Source organism: Musa acuminata, chromosome BXJ2-3, assembly GCF_036884655.1.
Source record: "Musa acuminata AAA Group cultivar baxijiao chromosome BXJ2-3, Cavendish_Baxijiao_AAA, whole genome shotgun sequence".
Taxonomy (NCBI): Eukaryota; Viridiplantae; Streptophyta; class Magnoliopsida; order Zingiberales; family Musaceae; genus Musa; species Musa acuminata.
Window position 1 is genome coordinate 2,027,990 of NC_088340.1, and position 23,052 is coordinate 2,051,041.

At 41.4% G+C, this 23,052-nt stretch overlaps 2 protein-coding genes and 1 pseudogene across 5 annotated transcripts; 2 read left to right on the forward strand and 1 right to left on the reverse strand.

Annotated features, from left to right (window-relative positions):
* The first annotated feature begins 1,523 nt into the window (after nucleotides 1-1,523).
* Nucleotides 1,524-12,073, forward strand: LOC135581397 (mitogen-activated protein kinase 10-like). Of its 4 annotated transcripts, none has more exons than XM_065098144.1 (11): nucleotides 1,527-2,035; nucleotides 3,692-3,786; nucleotides 3,874-4,282; nucleotides 6,555-6,682; nucleotides 6,815-6,874; nucleotides 8,521-8,670; nucleotides 8,770-8,925; nucleotides 9,086-9,297; nucleotides 9,373-9,474; nucleotides 11,182-11,342; nucleotides 11,460-12,073. In XM_065098144.1, exons 3-11 carry the CDS (start codon nucleotides 3,886-3,888, stop codon nucleotides 11,615-11,617), a joined length of 1,524 nt encoding a protein of 507 aa, XP_064954216.1. In that variant the 5' UTR covers nucleotides 1,527-2,035; nucleotides 3,692-3,786; nucleotides 3,874-3,885; the 3' UTR covers nucleotides 11,618-12,073. The 4 variants fall into 4 exon arrangements, with proteins under 4 accessions (XP_064954217.1, XP_064954216.1, XP_064954214.1 ...); XM_065098143.1 differs by having other exon boundaries at nucleotides 1,897-2,035; nucleotides 3,685-3,786; XM_065098142.1 differs by lacking the exon at nucleotides 3,692-3,786.
* A 4,773-nt stretch (nucleotides 12,074-16,846) lies between these two features.
* On the forward strand, nucleotides 16,847-17,776 carry LOC135606565 (uncharacterized; annotated as a pseudogene).
* A 2,136-nt stretch (nucleotides 17,777-19,912) lies between these two features.
* Nucleotides 19,913-22,287, reverse strand: LOC103977055 (aspartic proteinase nepenthesin-2-like). Its single transcript, XM_009392460.3, has one exon. It carries the CDS (start codon nucleotides 21,670-21,672, stop codon nucleotides 20,026-20,028), a length of 1,647 nt encoding a protein of 548 aa, XP_009390735.2. The 5' UTR covers nucleotides 21,673-22,287; the 3' UTR covers nucleotides 19,913-20,025.
* Between the last annotated feature and the right edge of the window lie 765 nt (nucleotides 22,288-23,052).

The following is a 23,052-nucleotide window of genomic DNA, read 5'->3' on the forward strand; positions in this document are numbered from 1 at the left end:
CCGATACGTACCGCCCATATCGGTACAATTCAAAATTATATACCATGATTTGAACTTTATTTATTTCATGGCACCACAACCAACCATCAACAAAGAAAATATTGTATGAAGAATGTTGGATTGATAGCCTATATTTAATAGGTTGCATATCATAGGCTTCATTATTAGCCCCCAAAGTATTAGAACTTGTGTTTAGTTGTTACAACAATTTGAATGCGTGTTGGTCCACATTTCAATGTTATTATCTCCTCCCTCGTCGATAAGAATAAGTTCTTATTATCGTACTTTTGTGATATCTTCGAGTCAAAATTAATTAATATTAAGTTAAATTTTTCTTTGATTTTCAAAATTTAGGATTTGGAATTGTCGATTCTAAAATTATCGATTTTGAAATCGAAACTATCTATTCCGTATACTAATTTAATATGCTTTAACAACTAATGCAGTATTAATACTGATTTAGGAATCGATTTTTTTTATTATTAATACAAATTATTAAAATGTATTGAAAAATGAAAGATGGTTTTTTCTTTGCTGACACTAATGAGCTCCACAGAATCAGAGAGACTCCAAACATTCTTCCCCTGTATTTAATCCTTTGTAAATAATTAGGATGAAATAAACCATTAGTGCCTAAAATGGTTGATAAGAGAGAGAGAGAGAGAGAGAGAGAGAGGGGTGGGTCTAAGAACAGTGGAGACTTCGTCGTTAAGCTTGGAGCTGACATAAGGTCGAGCTGTTCATCGTTCACCCGAGCCACATCGTTCGGAAGTGGAAAACGAGGGGTGTCCAACTTGAAAAGCCCGAACCCTTTTTCGCGTCGGGAAGGATTCATTTAATGGGAACACACCCTCGCATGGCCCCCACTCGAACCCATCGCCACCTCTTTCGCCCTCGCCTTCTCCGTCGCGACCAAACTCGGCGAGTCCGTAGGCCTCACTCCTCTCTCTCTCTCTCTCTCTCTCTGCGACCTAACAATTAACGACGACAAGCTGAGTGCGTGTCTTTCTTTATAGACACCGCAACGCAGAATAGCCTCCTTTTTCCTTTTCCTAAAGTGGATTAACCGTCCCCCGTACCACCCGCGACGGCGGTCGGCGAGGGGCCAGAGAAATGGGTCCCACTCACACGGCATGTGGGACCCACCTTTCATCCACAAAATACCGTGCTCCCTGTCCGTGTCTGCCCATGCTTTAGGACGAAAGATACATACCATCCGACTTTGGGCACCCGACTGATTACGCTGCACGGATTGGATGTAGCGGTGGAGCCCATCTTCTTCTCCAATCAACTTCCCTCAGCTTCTACTTTTAAATTTATCACCGAAATGCTCTGCGCACACCCCCCCGAATACCCGACGCTCACCCACCGGTCTTCCCCACGAAACAGCCTCTTACGGGTCTGGGTTGGTGAAATTCTACCACGTTCGCGTGTCTTTACCGCAACTTGGCTTTATTTAATCACGCTTTTAAAACCCGTTGCCCTGTTACCTTTTCCTACCTGCCTGATGATTGGCTGGAAGAGAGGAGTTCCCGTGGACCGCAGTCCAATCATCGGCCGATAAGATTCGACGAAGGCAGGCAAAGCCCACACCGGGACAGAGTAGCAGCGTCCGTTCTTTCTCTCTGTCGGCGTCCCTGTCCGTCTCTGCGCGGCTCTGGTCACCGTCGAGGCCGCTCCGTGTTCTTCCTCTTCCTCTGGGCAAATCCCTCGCTATTTCTCTCGCTAGGAAGGGACCTGACCGTGGCGGCGTACTTGCTCTGGTCGCCGCGGTGCCGCTGAATCCGAGCGGGCGGCTGTGCTACCTGGTGTATGATCGTGCCGGCCGCAAACGCCGTCGTCGTTCAGTCGAGGGCTCGGTGAGCCGTGGAGGAGCAGGTGGGTGAGGCGGAGTGCATGAGGGATTTGGCCGCTTTGTTTCTGAACTCGCCTTTAATCTGGGTGCGGGGTCGGAAGGAGGAGAAGGGAAAAGAAGATCCGAGAGTAATAAAAGGACTTGGGACACCAGAAGTTGCAGTGAAAACAGCACGGGAAGGTCAAGCTTTCTTAATCTTCACTGTATACTTAAATTTAACAAACAAATTTGAGTTCGTAGGTTTGTGAATTAGAAATTGATACAATCTTAGTGGTTGTTTAAGTCATACGCATGTCTTCTCCTTGCTTTCGCATCGTTCCAATCGTTTCATCCTACTGCTCGTGAGATGGCAAAATATCACCGCGCTTCGATATTAACATCAAATGCATCTCTCGATTTCTTTGTTGCGTTATTTTGTGTTTTATGAATAAGACATGGAGACTTTCTTGAGTAAATAACTTGGAACGTTATGTTGTTTTTCCCCCCCAAGCTTCCTTCACCGTGTAATCTTTTCCTCATGTTTCTCATCTACACTTCTGATTCGACAGGATTTAGCTCCTATGCAAGCCGATGACATGCTTTTTTTTTATTTGTTTCAGTAAAATATCTATCTTGCTATTGAATTTTGCACCTTTTCTTTTTGCCCGTTTTCATTGAAAAATAGAGTTGAGAGCTCAACAGTGGAGGCCAGGGTACCTTTATCCTGATTATTTTTCTTATACTTTAATGTCTTTAACTTTCTTGTTGAATAAAATTACGTAAACAAAAAGGAAGAAGCTTTTTAGCATCATGGTGGTGCCGCTTTTATTGCTCTTGCCTTTTAAAAAACGTGCTTCTGTTTCCTCAGATGTTTTCTTTATAACAGGAATATGTGAGATATTGTAGTTATCAATGATTGTGCTCTTTGTGTTTGTTCCAAACATTCTGTCATTCCTAGCAACTTATGCTATATTCTTTACTTTTATCTTAAGTTCCAGCTTTTAACTGGATGAATAAATGGTTTTGACTTTGTTGGGTCTGGGGATTAATTATTGTCTTCTTGTTAGCTATTATCTTTGGGAATTATTTGTACTAAGTGATTTCTTATTTGTTTAACATTGTTACTTCTTTTCGCATGATCAGTAGTGATTGCTTTTGATATAACTTAGCAGTCACCTTGTTGATTGTGAAATGGTATTAGCCAACACAAGGAAACATAAAATTGCCTCCAAGAAACATGTTTGTGCCTAGTGACACTGTCTACTCATCTTAGAAATGGTAAATTTTCAGATATAGCCTATTGAAGTTCATTAAGGAAGTTTGATAATCCAAATATATGAACTTCCATCATGTGTTGTTTTTCTCAAAAATGAAGAAAAATATCTTCTGATCTTGAAAGATTTCATTCTTTCTATCAGTCTTAAGAAAAAACGATTGGATTCGTACTCTCTTTTTATATTCAATTATACATTATTAAAAGTATTGAGAAATATTCTTTAGGAATCCTATAAATCTGGTTGAGGCAACTTAGGAAAACCTTAACATGCTATCATTATAGTGTCCATAGATAATACATGGTCTAAAGGCAATCATATTTGCAAATATACTTGGGTATTTCACTTGATTTCCATAGGGATAGTGAAAAGTTGGTCTGAGATATGGATCCAAGGATGATAGACTATATTTGGATTTTTCTGGAAGATTATCTAAGATTTGTACGTAATTTACATGTTGTGAACATTGTTCTTGTGTACATGTACTGTAAATTGGTGCTCGTGGCTTTTGAGATGATCATGGTTCTAATTTAGAATACTTATTGTGGAATAATTTTTTTCCCCATTCTGTTGTAGTTTCCAGGAATCTAGATTTTATCAAGCTAGCATCAAGAAAGTAACTGCAAACAAAATCCACCATTGACCAATTATGCATGATTCAGCTATAGCTTCAATTAGGTTTGTAATGAGTCAAATATATGTCTGGTGGTGAAACCTTGTTGACCATGTCCTTGACCCCCTGTTATTGCAATTATCACTCTACAGAATAAATTAGAGATGGACTTCTTTCCGGACTATGGGGATTTCAACAGGTACATAGTTCAGGAGGTCATAGGTAAAGGGAGTTATGGACTTGTGTGTTCTGCCATTGATACACATAATGGTGAAAAAGTTGCCATCAAGAAGATCCATGATGTCTTTGAGCACATTTCTGATGCTGCTAGGATTCTTCGTGAGATTAAGCTTGTTAGGCTTCTAAGACATCCTGACATTGTGGACATCAAACACATCATGTTGCCTCCATCAAGAAAGGACTTCAGAGACATTTATGTCGTCTTTGAGCTGATGGAGTCAGATCTTCACCAAGTCATAAAGGTCAATGATGACTTAACGTGGGAGCACTACAAATTTTTTCTTTATCAACTGCTTCGTGCACTCAAATATATCCACACTGGTAATTCCTATTGCATGAATTAATTCATTACAACTTTTGGTATGCTTTTCTGGTATAATTTTCTTATCTTAAATTATGTACTGATCTAGAAATGTTCATGCTTGTTTGACATTGTTCACCGGTACTCTTGACCCTTATTCGGAAGAACTTCATAATGAAAATTGGGATCTTCAAGATAGTCTCATGAGGAGAGATTTCTGTAGTGAATCATGTCCATACAGAAAATTCAAGCCAGGCCATTGTTAAAATTTATTCACCTTATTAAGAAGTATGCATCTAGGTTCATTTTGTTTTTCAATTTCTAGTTTGTAAAACACAAATACTTTGAAGTTTGAAGTATTTTCCATAATTGAACATGTGTTGGATTCGTTGGTAGTTGTTTTATCTCATATTTTAGATAATAATTAAAATATTATATACTTTTAAGATAGAGATACTTGCATAGACGTTTTTTGGGAACTTTCTTTTTCTTAATTAGCTAAATTTGACTCGTTCATGTCAATTCATGAATCCTAATAAAACCGGTGTAGTTGGAAAGGTACAAAGAAGAACAGGAGATGAGAAGAAAGACTCAGGGAAGAAAGGAGGATAGCAAGGCCATAAATCTTAACCTTCAAACTTTTCATAGATCCAACTACTTCTCTCCATCAGTCACAGTGGGAGTCCTCAAACAGAAAGGGCCTAAATAAGTTTTTTTTTTTTATATCTTTGGATCATTCAATTGAAGATTTTGCAAATCTGGATTGTTCTGGAATATCATATTTTTATTTGTGCTGCTTTTCTATACCCAACAACCTTCCGTATTAGCATTTATCTGAAGACTATAAGCATGATTTAGTTTTTGTTGATTTACTTGGCTGAAGTTTCTGATCAAAACGAATGCCTGCTGTGATAGAATGACTGATTTTGCTGCAACTTCTCATGTCCTGATTTGGACCCTTGGAGGCATGTTATGTCAAAACTTTGTTACTAGCCGAGCCCGAGCATCAACATATAAGAAGTACAGGTGTTGTTTCTCAAAATCTCACTTAAAAGTAAGACTCAGATTTGCATCAAAACAGTCCAGATACAACAAATCTGGGCCCTTACTAGAAAATAAGCAGCTACTTTAAATAATCCTTAAGATAGAAAAAAACAAATCTAGAAGAAGTTGAGACTAAATCTAACTAAAAGAAGAAAGTACCAGATTTTTGCATCCGTCATCAATCCATTCGCTAATGGGATTAGTTATGTTAACCCATCTATGATCTATACCGAGTAGACCTAACCTAAAGATGCTAATATCATGTCAGGTTCTTGTTTGGTTGACATTTAAGCCGACTACCAATACCCCTATAATCCACCCATAGGTGGTCGGCCATTTGGTTGACTAATACCACTAAATTGAACATCAATATTGTGATTAGCTTTCTTGGTTTGCGGCAAGATTATTTCTTTGCTTAGTTTTAGTTCTTTAGAAACTAAGCGGTGTTTAATGGGACTGATATCCGGTTGATGGTCTTGCATATTTTCTTTTGTGTGGCCTTTACTAGTTAGATTTTGCTCTATATCTATCACTATTTGATAGAAGAGCTCAGAAGACAATAACGGTGATGAGTGCTGTAGTATGTACGATATTGTTTAGGCAGTTAAATATGTCAGTTGTAGTTTGATTATAGTAGTAATATGGAAATAAATAAAAGCGTAATTATGTGGAAGCTTGCAACTTAAGTAAAATTAGAAGCTCTGAGACACTTCTGTAATACTGGAATTTGTCAAAGGATATCTTTTATTAGAATGATGAATTTGGATTATACAATAATTTCTTCATGTGTTGCACAGTAAGAGTTATATAGTTATAACATTAGTTACAATGTTCTCTGGACTATTTCATGTTAGTCCTAAGCTGATGATGAAATCTTGTTGTACCAGTTCCCAGTATACGGTGGCAGCAATATAGGAAAACCCTGAAATTTCTATGTCTATTTCTTTGTTTGTGTTTTTTTTAAGGATTTTGTTTCCCTAGGGATGTTGCACAGCTTATTTCGTGCCATATGATATTATGTCTTTTTATAACTGTTCTGTTTCTTTTTTATAATAATCAAATTACCTGTGATAAACATGAATCTTCTGAAAATGAAAAGTTCCTTAAAATCCTTGAGGGTTTCTTGGAACCTCGAATTCATTATTATCATTCATTCATATTAATCATATGCTATTTAACATATTATGCAGTCATGAATTTCAGATATTTGCCTTATCTGATGATGCCCGGGTAATTTTATGATTGCAGCTAATGTTTATCACCGAGATCTTAAACCAAAGAACATACTGGCAAATGCAAACTGCAAACTCAAAATATGTGATTTTGGTTTAGCAAGAGTTGCATTCAATGACACACCAACGACTTTATTCTGGACGGTATGTCAAGAAAGCTAAGGAATTTTCTATCTCATAAACTTGTCTTTCTGTGAGGTTCAAAATTGAAAGGATTGTATATTTTTATAATGTTTCATGATAATTAATCTCAAAAGGCACCAACATTTTTTGCAGGATTATGTTGCAACCAGATGGTACAGAGCTCCTGAGCTATGTGGATCATTTTACTCCAAGGTATTGGTTTTTTTGTAGGCTATGTTGCTTATTACACTGTTTCCTTTATTTAAAAATGCATTCTTAATAAAATAGTTTACCTCTAAAGTTCTAGTGTATTCTTATTCATGTCATAGACCACATGTTTTCAGTATTACGATTAGTATGTACATTAGTTGGATGTGACAAACTAATGAATATTGAAGTAGAAAATTTACAATTTATTCATACATTTATCTTTGTGTAGTTAATATACAATAGTGCATATATGTTCACACATAATTATGTGCATGCACATGGACATATACATATATTTATAAAAACATGTTTGTATAAATTATATATGAACGAGGTTGTGTGTGCAAATGTATCATTCAGACTAATCAAGGTTTTATGTAATCAGTGATTTAAAAAGGTGCTCGGGCACTTGCCTAGGCACTCGGGCGAAGTGAGGCGAGGCCCGAATGCTAGTTTAATGGCTAGGCCCGAGCCAAGGCGCCAGGCGCTTCAAGCGAGTGCCTGGTTTAAACCAGGCGACCGATCGCAGCAGCAACACCGGAGGGAGGCAGCGAGCGCCCGATTAGTTGGTTCGATTGAACCAACTAACGCACACATATCAGCCCCCCCTCCTTGCGACTTCCCTTAACCCATTGCCCGATTCCATTGCCTCTCTCTGCTGTCGTTGCCTCTCTCTGCTATCACTACTGTTGTCGCTGCTCTCTGCTGCCACTGTCGCTGCCTCTCTTTGCTACCGTTGGCTCTCTCCACTATCACTACTCTCCGTTGCCGTTGCTCTCTACTACCGCCCGCTGCTGTTGCTCTCAGAAAGCAGCCTCCTGTTCGCGACTTAGTTCTCACCGTGACTCAGCTCTTACCTTGGTCTCCTTTTCACACTCTACTCTTCTCTACTACTGTTAACAGTAGAGAATATTTTAAAATATTAAAATATTAAAATATTAAAAAAAAAATATTTTTTTTAATGTTTTAGAGTGCCTTGGGCGTTTTGGGACCTTGGCACCTTTTAGTGCCTAGCACTTTTTAAATCACTCCATGTAATTAGATAATCGATACTTATCATCATTAGTTATACTGTTTCAGAACCTTATAGCTGAAAAATAAGTTTGTCATAGAGGACCTTTACTGATAAATTGGTTGAGAGCAATTGCACAATGTTTAATTTAACAACAAAATATATGTTAAGCTCCAAATCTAAAAAGTTGCATTACCCATTGAATTCTAATTTAGAAATGTTTTAAGTGCAGCGATTATATTGGATGAGACCAATCTTCCTAAAATTGTGATCGGTTGTAGGATCTAGGATTTCCTCATTCAAGTCAGCTGAAGCCTGAATCATATTAAAAAATATTTGTAGTACCTTGAGGAATATTTTTAATACCTTATTGTAATTTCATTGTTATAATTATAGCTTTAACTTCGGTCTGATGACCATTGACTTTGTTTTTATAAATTAGTTTCTGTAACGACAAGTTTAATAGTTTCCAGTAATTAGAAACAGAATTTTTGTTCAGGAAGGATGTTTGTACCCTTCTGTAGCTGACATAGCTTAGCTTTCAGGTACTTGACTGTACTATGGGCAACATTTTATTTACATTGGTACTGCTTTTGTCATCTAGGTATAGTATATCACAGTTTTTATGGTTTTGCAGTATACCCCAGCTATTGATATATGGAGCATCGGATGCATATTTGCTGAGCTCCTGACTGGAAAACCACTTTTCCCTGGTAAAAATGTGGTTCACCAGCTGGATTTGATGACTGATCTTCTAGGGACGCCTTCTTTTGATACCATTTCTCGGGTATGGTTATCCATTATATGAATTTGTATGAAAAACTGTCATTATTATGTTTAAGTGAACAATGCAGTTATGCATTCATTTGGTTCTCGCTGATTCCAGGTGCGTAATGAGAAGGCAAGGAGATATTTAAGCAGTATGAGAAAAAAACAACCAGTGCCCTTTTCACAAAAGTTTCTAAATGCTGACCCTTTAGCTCTTAAATTGTTAGAAAGGCTTTTGGCATTCGACCCAAAGGATAGGCCATCAGCTGAGGAGGTATGTCCATTGAGTTGTTTTACATATGCTGTCAGACCCTAATTTTCTTTTTTTTGTTCTTTTGGTCAACTTCAAATTTATTACAATGAAACTTATTCTTTATGGATATCCTGAATATCAGTTACCTAATGAGTTTAAAATTCCGCATTTAATTTATCAGGCATTAGCTGACCCTTATTTTAATGGCCTGGCTAAATTGGAAAGAGAACCCTCATGTCAGCCAATCCCAAAGATGGAGTTTGAGTTTGAGCGGCGCAAAGTGTCAAAGGAGGACATTAGGGAACTTATCTTTCAAGAAATATTGGAATATCATCCGCAGCTTCTCAAAGAGTATATCAATGAAACTGAAGGAGTAAACTTCCATTATCCAAGGTACTAACTTATATTGCATATTTATATTTTTCTCATGCATATTGTGCAACTTTCTGCATCACCTCTATTGTGCAGTGCTGTTGATCAAATAAGGGAGCAATTTGCCCACCTTGAGGAAAATGGTGGTAAAACCAAACCAGTATTTCCATTTGATAGGAAGCATGTTTCTCTCCCACGGTAATTCATCTATCATCTTTTTTGGTTTTAACGCATCTTCTTTGTCATAAGACTTAGATGAATGTTTCTTATGTAATTTGTGTGAAAATTGTGCATGCATGCATAACGATGCAAAAGGCCTGACGATCCTACCATTTTATTCAAAGGACAAGATAGGAAGAATATTTGAGTACTAAGGTGTTTTCTAGACCTGAATCTGATCCCATTGTGCAGAGGATGCACAGAATTTTGTTGGTTCTGAGTTAAAATGGTCGTTTTCAGATAGATTATATTGGTATAACAGCTTGAAAAGGTATTGAAGTATCAAGTAGATGTTGAATAAAGGCAATTTAAGAGAAAATATATGAAAGTTGTAGATCCTTGCCAATCAAAAATTTTGTTTGCACCCAATATATTTGCATTCTCTCTTTCCAACATGACTTGTATTGAATGGCTTAAATAGAACACTTTTATTCTTCTATTAGTATTTTAAAGTTTTAAACAGTAACAAATAGATAGGATAGGCATTTCATTAGGTTTTCCTCTTTTCTTCGTGGGGGGGCCAACTAAATAATAAAAAGTGACAATCGAGTATTCTGGAGCAATGCATTCTTTCTCACGGTACTTCTGTTTTGAACTATATCCTTTCCATTTCCAAAAATTTATAAATGGTTACTTTAGTATGTGTGCAGCCACTATCAATGTTAAATGATCAGCAAATTGTAAAGGTTCATGCGCTACATTTAAGATCAAGAATATTAATAATGACAAATGGATCTTTCAGTAAGATGTATTGTTGATATAAAATCTTCAAACTAAGTGGTCAAATAAATCATAGGTCTTGGTCTCTCTGATTAGATGTATAAAAGCTTAGAATTAAGTGTTATACATTTATGGTCAGTTAGTAGATGCCATCAAATACCTGCATACAAGCCACTCTCATGTAGGTTTCTGGTTGCAAGCCTCACGAGTGCTTGGTAAACGTCAAATATTGGAAGTCATGGGGACTGTTTCCTGGATCAATAGAAAACCTAATTCCAGGAATGATCAGGTCATTTTGGTGCCATCCGATCTCTGGATCATCCGAATTCGGGCATCAGATCTGCTGGATCAACTGTCAGATTGAAAATTTTTGACAAAAAAAAAGAGTAACTGAAGAATTCAGGTAATATAAATGAAAAAAGAATATAGGAAGTATTAAGAAAAATCTAAGGTATAAGTTCTGGGGAGTGGCGAGCTTGAGTCCTTTGAGTTTTAGGTATTGCATACAACCTCCGGATCCCTACCACTAATATCCTTCATTAATACTAGGCTCCTAGTGTCTTTAGCCAAATCAACAGAAACCAATTAGGTTCAACTTGAATTCGTTGAAATCAGTTTGGATTGACTGATTCCATTGATATCAGTTGGGGTATGACCAGCCTCATCCTATTGTTGGAGTTAATTGATCTGACAATTGAGTTTTTGAGAATAGGAAGGTCTGATACTGATCCAGATCAGTTGGTACTGATCATAATTGATTTTCAAAACTTGGCATATGGAAGCCTTTACGATCAATGTTTGTGATTATCAAAAACTTTGATCCTTGCTTTGCCATCTTAAAATCATATAAAGGTAATAGGGAATCAACATTTTTGGCTGGACAGCTCCGCTGATCCCGCATATACTGTTGTTGTGTCGATCACAAATCGTATTGAATCTTTTGGTGACTTTTCCTTGCTTTTGTAGATCGACCGTGGTGTGTTCTACTGCCATTCCTCCAAAGGAGTTTTGGGCATCATCCAAGAGAAGGCAATTCATAGATGATACATCCGAAAAGCCTGGAGAAACTGGATCTTTGCCTGTCAATTTAGCAAGCACCTCACAGTTGCCTCAGGGAATTCCATTTGGTACTACATATCTCATCAACAAACTACTATAATTTATTTCTTCAAGTAAAATGTCATTCATAGTCAATTATTTTGTTTAATCTTTATTGACAAACCACACTGGTTTTCCGATTTCAGCTAAACATGGGAGAGTGGTGGGTCCTAAGATGCCAAGGAGGCTGGCAAGAAATCATGGCCTTCCACCACAGCCTGTCCCTTGTAATGTTTCCACAGAGCCTCCGACAATCCAGCATGGTCAGAAAGGAGGAATTCAGCAGAGGCAGAGAGGGTCCTGATGGACACCACATAGATCCATGCAGTCTGGCGTAGCTATGAATGCAAGAATCCTCTTTTGCATCTTGTTGGTTGATTCATCTAGAATGACCATGAACATGTGCTGCCTCCAAAACCTGCATACGATGTGATCTGCTGCCGCTAATATGGGTGTTTAGTGCCGAGCAATTTTGCATGGCAAGGATAAATTATGTGCTAAAAATATGTTACGCAGTTGTAATTTCTGTCATTACTCTTCCAAGGCAGTTGATGAGGGATGATGCGATGAGAGAGAGAGAGAGAGAGAGAGAAGATAGTGCTTATTGAGAAAAAAGAGGTTGACAACGCCAGGGTAAAAGCTAAGAGTTACATGCTATTCCATTATGCCCCTTCTTTTAAGTGTTCTACTTCCATAACACTGGTAGCTTTTGTGTAACAAATGTACTATTTGCTTTCTAGTTATTTGGCTTTTGTTTTTACTCTTCTAATCTGGTCATCGACCTGCGTTTGACGCCGTTTAAACAGGATGTTAGTTTTGCACTGCTAAATCTTGTTCATTGACATTTGGGCATCAGGTTGACCAAATGTTGACAGTAATTCATTTGATGTGGGAGAATATCTGTAATCCATTTACGTCCAACAACACACACTCAAAGAGTTTTCCTATATAAGATATTATTTATTTATTTTTAAAATAGATAATTATTCTTGAGATCCCCTTAATAATAATTGTGCTCTAAAATGCCTAAATCTTTATCTAAATTACAATGAAGGATATACAGATTGACCACTATTTTCGATCAATCTGAACTTAAGACGCATAGCCCAATCAATTGGACATGTCATGTCATTAAATTTACTCATCAGAAAAGAAGGAAACATTATTTGGTCATTCCAAAGAAGACATTATTCCTTGTTTATTTTGACAGATAATGAGGTAAAGAAGCAACGAAGACAGACATTAAAACAACCGTTTCCAACTTGTTAGGCTGAATTCATCATTTTTGGATATTCATTTAATGATAATATCCGACGTGGCGGGGATGGGATTCACACCGAGTGCCATCAGTTGGGCCGTCAAATTCTGGCGGTAGCCCAACGCCAATAAGACAACAGAAACAAATGGAAGGGCAATAAAGAGGGACGATGGCGACAGCGTCGGCTGCAGTTGTTATACCGAAGCCGCCGCATCGACGTCGAGAGAGGAGAGGGTTCGAAGGGAAGAGAGGAGGAGGAGGCAGCGGCTCATCGATGATGTTGACGACGATAACGGGTAGAGTCGTTCGGGCGGTGGTGGTGATGGCGCTTCTGCTGTGCGGCGCATCGGAGGCGTGGACCGGCGAGATCCGCGGGAGGGTGGTGTGCGATTTGTGCGGGGATTCCTCCGTCGGACCCGAAGATCACGTCCTGCAAGGTCGATTCCTCGTCTTCGTTTATTTATGGATTCTTTGTTCATAATAGTAGATATATTCGGATCGAGCGTATGCATTTCTTAATTTGCTCCATATGATCGACGAATGTAATGCTGTTTTCTTTTAGCGACACTCTATTTGTTAATTGGGTTTACCAATTTTGATGCAAGAAATCCCACATCGATTGTCCTACGAAAGAAGAAGAAATTTTCTTGAATCTATGCAGAATCAGGAGTAAATATTGAGATTTATTTTTCATAAATATTCCGTCGATGATTTGTCTTTACAAGTGTTGATGCCGTTTTGATTTTGACTATGAAAAGTGCCTCTGAGGTTCCATGCTATTTGGTTTTAGATCTTACTGACGTTTTAGGGTTACTAGCACAAATGGTCCTCCTATTATAACTGAATTAGTAAAAATAGCTGTTGTACAAATTTTTGGTTAGGTTGGTTACTAAAGAAGTGTTTCAACATTAATTAGATGCATCAACTGATGATAAAAAAAAAAAAAAAAAAAAAAGAGTAAAAGAGGTGGTCGTGGAGGAGGGAGAGGCGGAGGAAGAGGTCAGGAGGTGGATGTGAAAGAGGAGTATGTGGAGGTGGAGGAGACTGGGAGGAGGCAAAAGAGGTGGTAGGAGGATGATGTGGTGGTGCTGTAGGAAATTGGGAGAAGAAAAGAAGGTACAAGAGGAAGAAGATGACATGACAAAATGTAGGGACTTGTCACTAGTGGCCAATAAAAAAGGGTTGGTAGGTAGTGTAAAATTTTAATTTTTTTTAATCAAGAACAGATGGTAATGTTAGCTTCTTTAGTGGTTGTCATAGAGGAGGGACTAACAATGACAACTGTATTAACATTAAAAGACTAGTTTTGGAAATAATTATATGAGAACTGATTTGAATGGGAAGAGATTTTACACATGACTGCAGTCTGACAAATGTTTTGTAGTTAAAATATATTGCCTATGAGAGAAACAAAAAACAGATACAGCAAAAGAGGACATATAGATGAGATAAATTAATTAGATCGCCAATAAGTGAGCAAGTAGAAAAATTCTTGCGAATGCTGTTCTATAATTTGTTCCTTAGAAAATAAATAAATACAAAAATAAATAGATAACTCCTTTTAAAGTTTGTACTTTAACCCTATCTATTAGGACTAGGGAAGAGGGAAAACTAATGACCATCTGACTAAAGCCTTTCCAATATGCCATTTTATGGTAAATTTGACTTCAACTAGGATTCTCTAAAGGGAACAGTAGAGTTATCTCACCTACCATAATCACAGAAATTTCAAAAGCTTTTGAGAAATTTCATGTGTGAACCCTACAAATTTGTGAAATTACTGTTTGAACCTTCCTTATGAAAAATAAAATGTCCTGCTCCCTTGGTCCCCCAAAATAATTACATTTGACTTGTTCCCTTACTCAAGCAAACCACAGGGTCAAGATGTAATTATTTTGGGAATCCTAGAAAGCCGGATGTTATTTCCAGTCGGAAGAGGTCTGAACCAGGTTATGATAGTAAACACAGTGTTAAGTGGAAATTATCTTTGCATTTTTTAGTTGGACTCTACAAGTAACATTTTACCAAGTTTATATTATATAAACTCCTAAATATTAGAATAAGTTTGAACTCAATTTATATGAATGGTTAGCTTGCTTGACTAGCATGATGGAAGATTTTGGATTGGATTAGTTTGAAAAAGTATAGGCTTGTCTCTGAGTTTGTTTCTCTAAAATTTTTTCAGGATTCTGGTAGTATTTTATGTAAGGTGCATTGGAGATTAATAAGTTTGCTACTCAAGGCCCTTTTAAAGTTGTATGAAGTATTTAAAGTCTAAAACTGTTTATGTTTGGTTGGCAGCAAGTGACTAAAGTTAATGATTCAAAACTACTATATTTCACGTTTTTATTGTTTGGTTTATCAAGAAAATGTTCAAAGGAAACTATTATTATAATGACTTCAACCATTTGTGTAACTATCGTTGTTTGATTGATGGAATAATCACCGGTGAGCATATGATGGCTGACTACTTGTGGTTCGATGATCATTGGTTGTCATCCAATTGGCGATATGGTCATTTGGTGATGGTTGTTGTTGGATGATGATCAGCAGTAATCAAAACGACGATCGGTTGCGGGTTGCAACTGATGATAGGATCGTGCTCATTCTGGTGTCGGCCATGGATGAGTTGATGTCCTACTCATGATTGTTGATGGCTTGATGACGATCATCAATTGGTTGAGGATGGGTAGTAGGCATTCATCAATAACCATCCAGTTCGGAATCAACATTAGGTCATCTATTTGTTGGACAGGCCAACAAGTATGCAGTCATCAATCAGTCATCTGTGTGTGATGGACTGCTGCCTAAAAGTTTTCAACCAGTGGTTGGCCTGTCATCAATTGATCAGTCAAGGCCTGACAAATCACCAATCAATGTGGCTAGCTGATCGTTGATCATCGATCACATGAGAGTCTGTAGAACACCATGGAAGAAATCATGATGATACAGTGCTATTCTGTGGGGTTTTCATTAGCATCACGAGGGTGCAAAGAACATTTTTTGGGTCAATCATAAGTTTGTATCCCATCTTTGATCGGTAGCAGAACTTACCATGTGTCAAATGGTTGCTTGTCATACGTTTTGTAAAATTTGCTTTGAAGTTTATTCGGTTGAATGTTATCGAGCAAACTAAACGCCACACGCATGTTCCTGCCATGCAACATAAACATCCCATGACTTTTGCTTCCAATGTGGTACATGAATTTTCTTAATTTCTTGATATATTAACCATGAATTTTATTATTGTCTCGTGTGCTTTATGTTCGGTTATATGAAAATATAAACTGGTTTAGAAACGTTTTTGAACTTGAGGTATCTAACAAGGTGCATAGCGTGTTGTAGCAGGCGCCGAAGTGGCTGTTCTGTGCATAACAAAGTCGGGCGACGTTTTCAATTATCAGGCCTTCACAAACTCCAAAGGCATCTATAAGGTGGCAGAGACGATGCCCGAGAGCGATCGCTGGGTGTCATGCTTGGCAAGGCCATTAAGTAGCTTCCATGAACATTGCACGCGAAGGGGAGACGCTCACTCCGGAATCAAGTTTTCATATAACCTGCCATCAGGACACTCACACACTGTCAAACCATTCCTTTATAAGCCTGCTGCAGCCCCGATGTATTGCAGCTGAACTACATTTAGCTTGCAAAGTATACGCTTTTGGTCATGCATTGTATCTGGAAGGTAATAGAAGCCGAATTACATATGAATTTGTAGATCAGGAATAAATATACTGTGGTAATTGCTATGTTGTTTTGTGCTATTCTGTGAAATGTCATAGATCATGCATTATCCTTAAAAAAGCTACAGTATTCCCAAGAATTGGTATCTGTGAAGCTTAGCTACTTTCTAAATGCCAATACTTAGCATGATAGTGAGACAAAGGCACATTGGTCGATACCTTAGAAATCATGGAAAGGAAAGAGAGAAAAGGAGAATAGATAAAAGGTGTGAACCACTACACCATGGTTGAAGCTTAGTGCATGGAGTGAAGTCGAGCACAGAGAGCGAGATAGAGAGAGATGCACGCGCGATGAAGGGGAAGATGCGGGCTCACAAACATGCGGCTTCGATCACATGTACACACGCTGCAGTAATTGCGCTGCCTCAGTTTTAATGATGGCACGTGAGGCTCTCACCGTTAGTTGGCCACCCACGAGAAAGAAGACAGAGGGGGAAGTGGGCTTCGAAGCACCACCAAATCCATAGGCCTTTGTACTTGCCATCAACTCCCCATCTCCCTGCCCGCTGCTCCAGCGCCTTGTACTCGCGATCTTTCTTCTGTCAACAAGCTGTTGTTGAGAAAGAAGAGCCCGATTCTCCAATAGATTGCTCACTTTCGTTCCTCAACTTTGCTTTCAGCGAGTTGATCGTTAATAACATCAAACAGCGACAACAACAACAACAGAGAGTAGTATGCAGAGGAATCCAACATATTTTGCTGGAAAGGCTTCTCCTGCGAATGCTTGTAACTCCACGACAGGTACCTTTGCTGCCCCCGTCTCAGAGCATGAGCATCATCATGACTTCCCTGCTCCGCTGATCAATATGGAGTTCCAGCCGACGGAAACATGCCCCCAAGAACTTCGTCATCTTCGACCAGTCACATCACACAAGTCGGGTCACGTTCCATCCTTCCGTGGCCCGCACGTTCGGCTTTCCGAGTTTCGATGTCTCTGGAACTCGCGCCCATGAGGCCGGAAGATCCGGTACCCAGACAACGACGAGGAGGACATCGATGCGTTGCTGAGCTCGGAAGAAGAAGAAGAAGAAGACGACGACGACGACGACGATGTGGTCAGGAGTCCGGCGCCAACTGGGGAGGCAATTCATCGAACAAGCAGTTCCAGCGGCAGAGGGGAGAGGATGAAGAAGATGGTGACGATCGCATGGATACTCCTGCTGTTCATGATGAAGCTGTCAAGTACCTTAAATCTCTCCAGGTCGAAGCGAAGCAGCTGGGGATGAAACACCACCGAAGCTGGGTCAGCGTCATGCTGCAGGGTCTGATGGCCCAGCGCACGCACTGTATTCGTGCTTGTGGTGCGGGCAGCCGTGCGGTGGAAGATGAGCAGCTTTTTTCTTATGTGGTGGGCTACGCATTCATGGTGCGTATGGAACTGCGCCACGTACTGCAAGATGTAGGATCTTTACTCCTCTTGTCCTTCTCATCCTTTTGCGAATGCTACCCATCGCTCTGTTGAGAAGATGGAAACACTGCAGGCGCAAATGTCTGCTCTGGGAAATCTATTAAAACTTGGTCCTTCTTCCGAGATGAGCGAGTACAAGCAGCGTGCACGATTGGTGATCTAAAACTTCGACGCCACAAACGTAGTAGTGGGTTTGGTTGGCTGACCTTAAACAACATTGCATTGCATGCAGTCAAAAATGTGCTGCTAAGCGCAGGTGATCTCATACTGGTCGGCCATGTCACCATGGTCTCCAAACGAGAAGGCAATTAACTTCCCGGTCTCGCCCTCTCCGCACCTCAAAAGGCAGGCAAAAAGGAAAAGAAGGGTCCTCTCCCGGCGTGAGGATTTCGAGCTGTGCCACCGGGAGTGACGGCCGTACCATCACTTGGTTGGAGGAACGGTGACGATGCTCAGGTCGTCGTCTATGACTTGGAAGAAGATGATGAGAGGAAGCGTCCACTTTGCTTTTTAGCACAGACGGCTTCTAATTTGGCGAGTGGGTTGACTGAGATTAGTTAGGATGAAAAGTCCATGTTCAAGATTGGACATCAGAGTTGACCGAAGCTTAAGTTTTTCTTTGATCTCAAGACAGATCATCAATCTGCATCCTATATATATATATATATATATATATATATATATATATCTTCATTTAAGTAGGTCTAAACCTGCTTATACATAGAGAGGGTGTTAAAACTTATAAGAGATTAGACTTTTAATATTATAGATAGATAGTAACAAATTGGATCTTCTATCAAATAAAGAGTATACTATAAATTCTGATATTTATAATGAAAATATATTTTGATGATTTTTTTTTTATTTTTAAAAAATAAATCAATAGATCGTGTATTATAATATATCACTGATATTATTATTTTTGCAAGGGTCTTTGTCCAACTTACACAGTTCTCGATATCAAATTTATGATACACTTAGTTTCGACTTGAATTCTTCTTCCAATAATCAAATTATATTTGAACAACTTATAACATAGATCAAACTCTTGATAAGTACAACCTCAGCGGAAACCTCTCGCGGTTAGTCATCTCCTTAACTAAAAGAACAAAATTGATGAGGTGTATTAATTTAATCGATTGAGATCAATCCAAGTCCAACTCTTGTTCTATTACATATTTGTTCTCCGTCTTCTCCATCGTTTCATCGATGTGATTCTAAATATGTGGAGGACGTGTGGAGTGCTCTGTGTAAGTTTCAAAGGCTTAATTAAGGAATCCCTTCCATGAGATCCTAAATCGTGTCTTCTCAGATTTTGCTTGGCACCTTCGTATCCCATGCATTCTGTGAGACTAACTCGCAACATCAAAATTTCCACCAACCACAAGTGTGTGTTTTGAGTGCGCAAGAAGTTATAATCTACCGAATGGTCAATTCATTTTCTCATCGGACAATATTCATTTTGGATTGGAGTATATTTCACCTATACTCTAAAATGACTATAATGGATATTTTATTAGATTCGTTGATGAGGGCAAAATGGGCGATGGGATGCGGGTTAACGTCAGCTGCGCCCAGTCCTTCACACCACGCCAAGACGTTACCAAGAGGCAAGCGGGCACATCAAGCAACGGTAATCTTCCATATAAAAACCCTCGCGCTCAGAAAGAGGGAGAGGGGAGAAAAACAAACAAAGACAAAAACCCTCTAAGACTATCAACTGACTTGATCGTTGGAGGGGTCGGGTCGAGCCTCCCGGCCCGACCTGTGTGCAGGGACGAAGACAAAGCGCCTCCCACCGCGTGCCCAAGCAAGGAGTTCCCTTCTAGAGGAAACGACTGTCTCGTCGCGATCGGACCACCGCAGTCGACCACCTCAACGGTCTCAAGGGTCGCTGAGGAAGATCCTCAATCATTCGGACGTTGGCCCCGAGGTCACGACTTAAGGTTGTTGACACCAACATTCATCATTCTTTTTTATTAGATTTTTGAGCTGTGAGAGGAAACCATTAATTAAGAATATATATATATATATATATGATACTTCTTACTATCTTTGTCTGTAATGATCATAGACTTGAAATTTCTAATTTGACCGGGCGAATGCCGTTGGAAGAGTCAGCAACTCAGAAAAGTCAAAGGTCAACGCAAGCAGTTCGAGGTGGCGTCGACTTGACATGACAGGAATAGAAAGCAAAAGAATAACACAGGCTTTGGATTTAGTTTCTTACACTTGTGGTGAAGAATTTGGTATGAAGAAGAGTTTGAGAATCCTCTACTCCTACAACCAATCGATTAGGTTCTTTACATCTCGGCGCACCTCGCCGGCGCAAATCCCAGCCGGGAGTTCTTCGTGTCGTAGGAGATGTGGAAGTTCTGCTGCTGGTAATTGCCCAGAATGGAGAGGGACGACTGCGGCGTCGGCAGGATGGCCAGACACATGATCTCGTCCGGCTCCAGCCGGATGAAGTAGTTCTCCACCGGGAAGTTCCACACCGCCCCGTCTCCGAACCGGATCGCCAGTGCCGGTAGCTCCACCTTCGCCACCCCGGTCACGTTGTAACAGGGGCTCAGCACCGGGACGTCTTCCACCACCGGGTACTTGGTCACCTTCTTGACGAAGGCTTCTCTAATCTTCTGATAAGCCGGGTCGGTGAAGTAGCTCAGCGTCGTGCCGGAGTCGATGATGGTCCCTCCGCTGCCGTCCTTCGCCGGCTCCCACGTCTCCCGTGGTATCTGCAGCGCCTCGCCGCCCACCACGATCGACTCAATCTGGATGTAGTAGAAGGTGTCGGCCGGGTTCTCCTTCCCGGCGACGAAGGAGGTATAGTTCAGGTCGGGGTGGCGGAGCAGGCTCTCGTCGTCGCCGAAGATGAGCTTGCTGCTGACGCTGAGGTCACTGTTCCGGTCGACGAGGCAGTAGGAGAAGGTGTGGCCGTAGGACGAACCGAGCTGGGAGGAGAAGGAGAGCGGCCCTCTGCCGAGGCCCAGGAGCCCGGCAGCGCCATGGAACAGTCCGCGGTTCCAGTGCCCGCACCCGAAGATGACGTCGTCCACGCGGCGGAACCCGTCGCCGGCGCCATCCGGGGAGGTGAGGTTCACGGTGAAGGTCTCGAGAGCGAGGTCGCCGGTCGTATTGGACCGGTCCCCGTACCAGTAGTAGTAGGGGCACGCGTCGCCGCGGCCGTCGGCGACGCTGGTGCCGCAGGGCCGGGGTGGGTCGGGGGACGAGACGAGGCCGCAGCGTGGGTCGGCGCAGCTGATGTTGCGGTAGGAGGAGGAGGCGGCGGGGGCGTAGACGGGGCCGTGCTGCTCGAAGCAGTCGTGGCAAGGGAGGCACTGGATCCAATTCAGGTCGCTGCCGGTGTCGAGGATGAGGGAGAAGCGGCGCGGCGGCGTGCCGACGAAGACGTCGATGAAGTACTCACCGGAGCCCAGGGTGACACCGGACTCGACCTTGGCCATGATCCTCCCGGCGAGCTCCGGAGGCGTCGCGACAGCCGCCTTCTGGATCGTCTTGGGGCGACGACCGGCGGCGGCGGTGGCGAGGCGGGAGAAGCCGTCTTGGTTCTTGCGCTCGGTGACCCTTCTGAAGAGGGTATGGATTCTGAGGATGTCTCTATGGGTGGAGTGCTCCAAAAACTCCATCTTCGTCGACCTCTCAGCGGCCGCCGCGTCCCTCGTCAACCGGTGCTTCAAGTGGAGCTTTAAAGCCGGTGCCACGCCATCCTCCTTGGTCAGCGATCCGGTGGAGGAGGCGGCGGCATCGAGGTGGTGGTCGCAGCTGGGCTCGCCGGAGGAGGTGACGGCGTTAAAGCTCAAGTGTGCGGGTAATTCGATCCCCCGGACCAGAGATCCGAGCAGCGCCGAAGAAGTCCAGTTGTACAGAGAAGCTGAAGAGGAAAAGGCTTGGAGAAGACAGCAGAAGAGGAAAAGCCAACCCATCCTCATAGTTGGAGCCGCATCAAGCTAATGAGAATGAGATGATAGAGAAGAGAAAGATAGATGAACAAGGAAGAAGGGTTAGGCAGGGAGGAGTTTTATATGGTGTTCTCCTTCTCTTCTTCCGCCTCTATGACTGCGAAGAAGCCTCGAAGTTTGAATGGAAACAAGGGAGGAAACAGCGGTGTTGGAACGCGATTTTGAGGTCATGGTGGTGGAATTGGAGGGAGGAGTCAGACCGCTAACTTTTGGTTTGGGTAGACGACATATAATCCATATGACCCATACATAATACCAATGTGATCGATCAAGAATTATAATTCTTGATGCTTGGCGCCTTTCTTTTTTCTCTTCTTCTTCTTCTTCTTCTTCTGGTCTATATCTATCGGTTGAAGGTAAAACACGGCGGTCAAATGAGGAGAAGCGAATCGAGAAGGAAGAAAAGAGAGCGGAGCGGTGGAGGGGAGAGTCAAAACCCCGACCGAGGGCGGAACTCAAAACTGCGAGTCCAAGTTTCGAGGCAGCAGCACTCGTGGATCTCTTCCTTCCTTGTGGTCCGGCCGTAAGATGGCCTCTGTTGTCTTCTCGCGTTCTCCCCCCATTCCATACATGCAAGTCCTCCGATGACTGCAGTGGTCAATGATTCCGATGTGATACGATCCGAACCGATCGGTTTGGGATATGGATTCAGTTCATGATTTAGTACCTCAAGATTGGGCTGTTGATGGATGGATATGATTCCCACCCTAAACTCTAGGGGCTATTGATGGATGGATTGGATCCGATTCGATTGGATGCTATTTAGATCATTTAGTGGGGGTAAGAATAGGATGTATAAATCGATATACATTATTTTTATTTGTCACAAAAGTTAAATGCTGAATAATTCAAAACGTTAGTACATACAAATTTAGAGACCGTTCGTGTAAACAACTTTAAGCCGTGATCTCGAGGCCGACGCGACTCGGTTCGGGTTCAGATGACGGGGATCTTACCGAAGGTCTCTTGGGATTGCCGACGGGGGTGGTAGAGCGGATCGGGCAGCGTCGGGGCTCACCGGAACGTCCTGCGAGGAAGAGTCCCTCTCCCTGGCGCTGGCGAAGAGGTGGCTCGGTCTTCGTACCTACACACAGGTCGGGTTGGAACTCGACCCGACCCCTCCGACGATCAAGTTAAGTGATGTCCAGAGGTTTGTTTTGTGTGTCTTTTCTTTTTCTCCCCCTTTTTTCGTTTAGCATGCAAGGGTATTTATAGGGAAGCTTACTGTGCCCGTTTGCATGGGGCAGGCTCGTACTCCTGATAGCGTCTGACATTGGCGTTGGCATGGTGTGGAGGGTCGAGCCTGAGCAGGTCGTTAATGCGCCTCGACCGACGTCTCGGTTCGTTTGA

What these genes read in the sequence shown, in the direction of transcription:
- LOC135581397 (XM_065098144.1), top strand. Translation starts at nt 3,886, where the DNA reads ATGGACTTCTTTCCGGACTATGGGGATTTCAACAGGTACATAGTTCAG. An exon ending in CAACGACTTTATTCTGGACG is followed by an intron (nt 6,683 to 6,814) that starts GTATGTCAAGAA and finishes CATTTTTTGCAG; the next exon opens with GATTATGTTGCAACCAGATG. An exon ending in AAGCATGTTTCTCTCCCACG is followed by an intron (nt 9,475 to 11,181) that starts GTAATTCATCTA and finishes TTGCTTTTGTAG; the next exon opens with ATCGACCGTGGTGTGTTCTA.
- LOC103977055 (XM_009392460.3), bottom strand. Translation starts at nt 21,672, where the DNA reads ATGAGGATGGGTTGGCTTTTCCTCTTCTGCTGTCTTCTCCAAGCCTTT.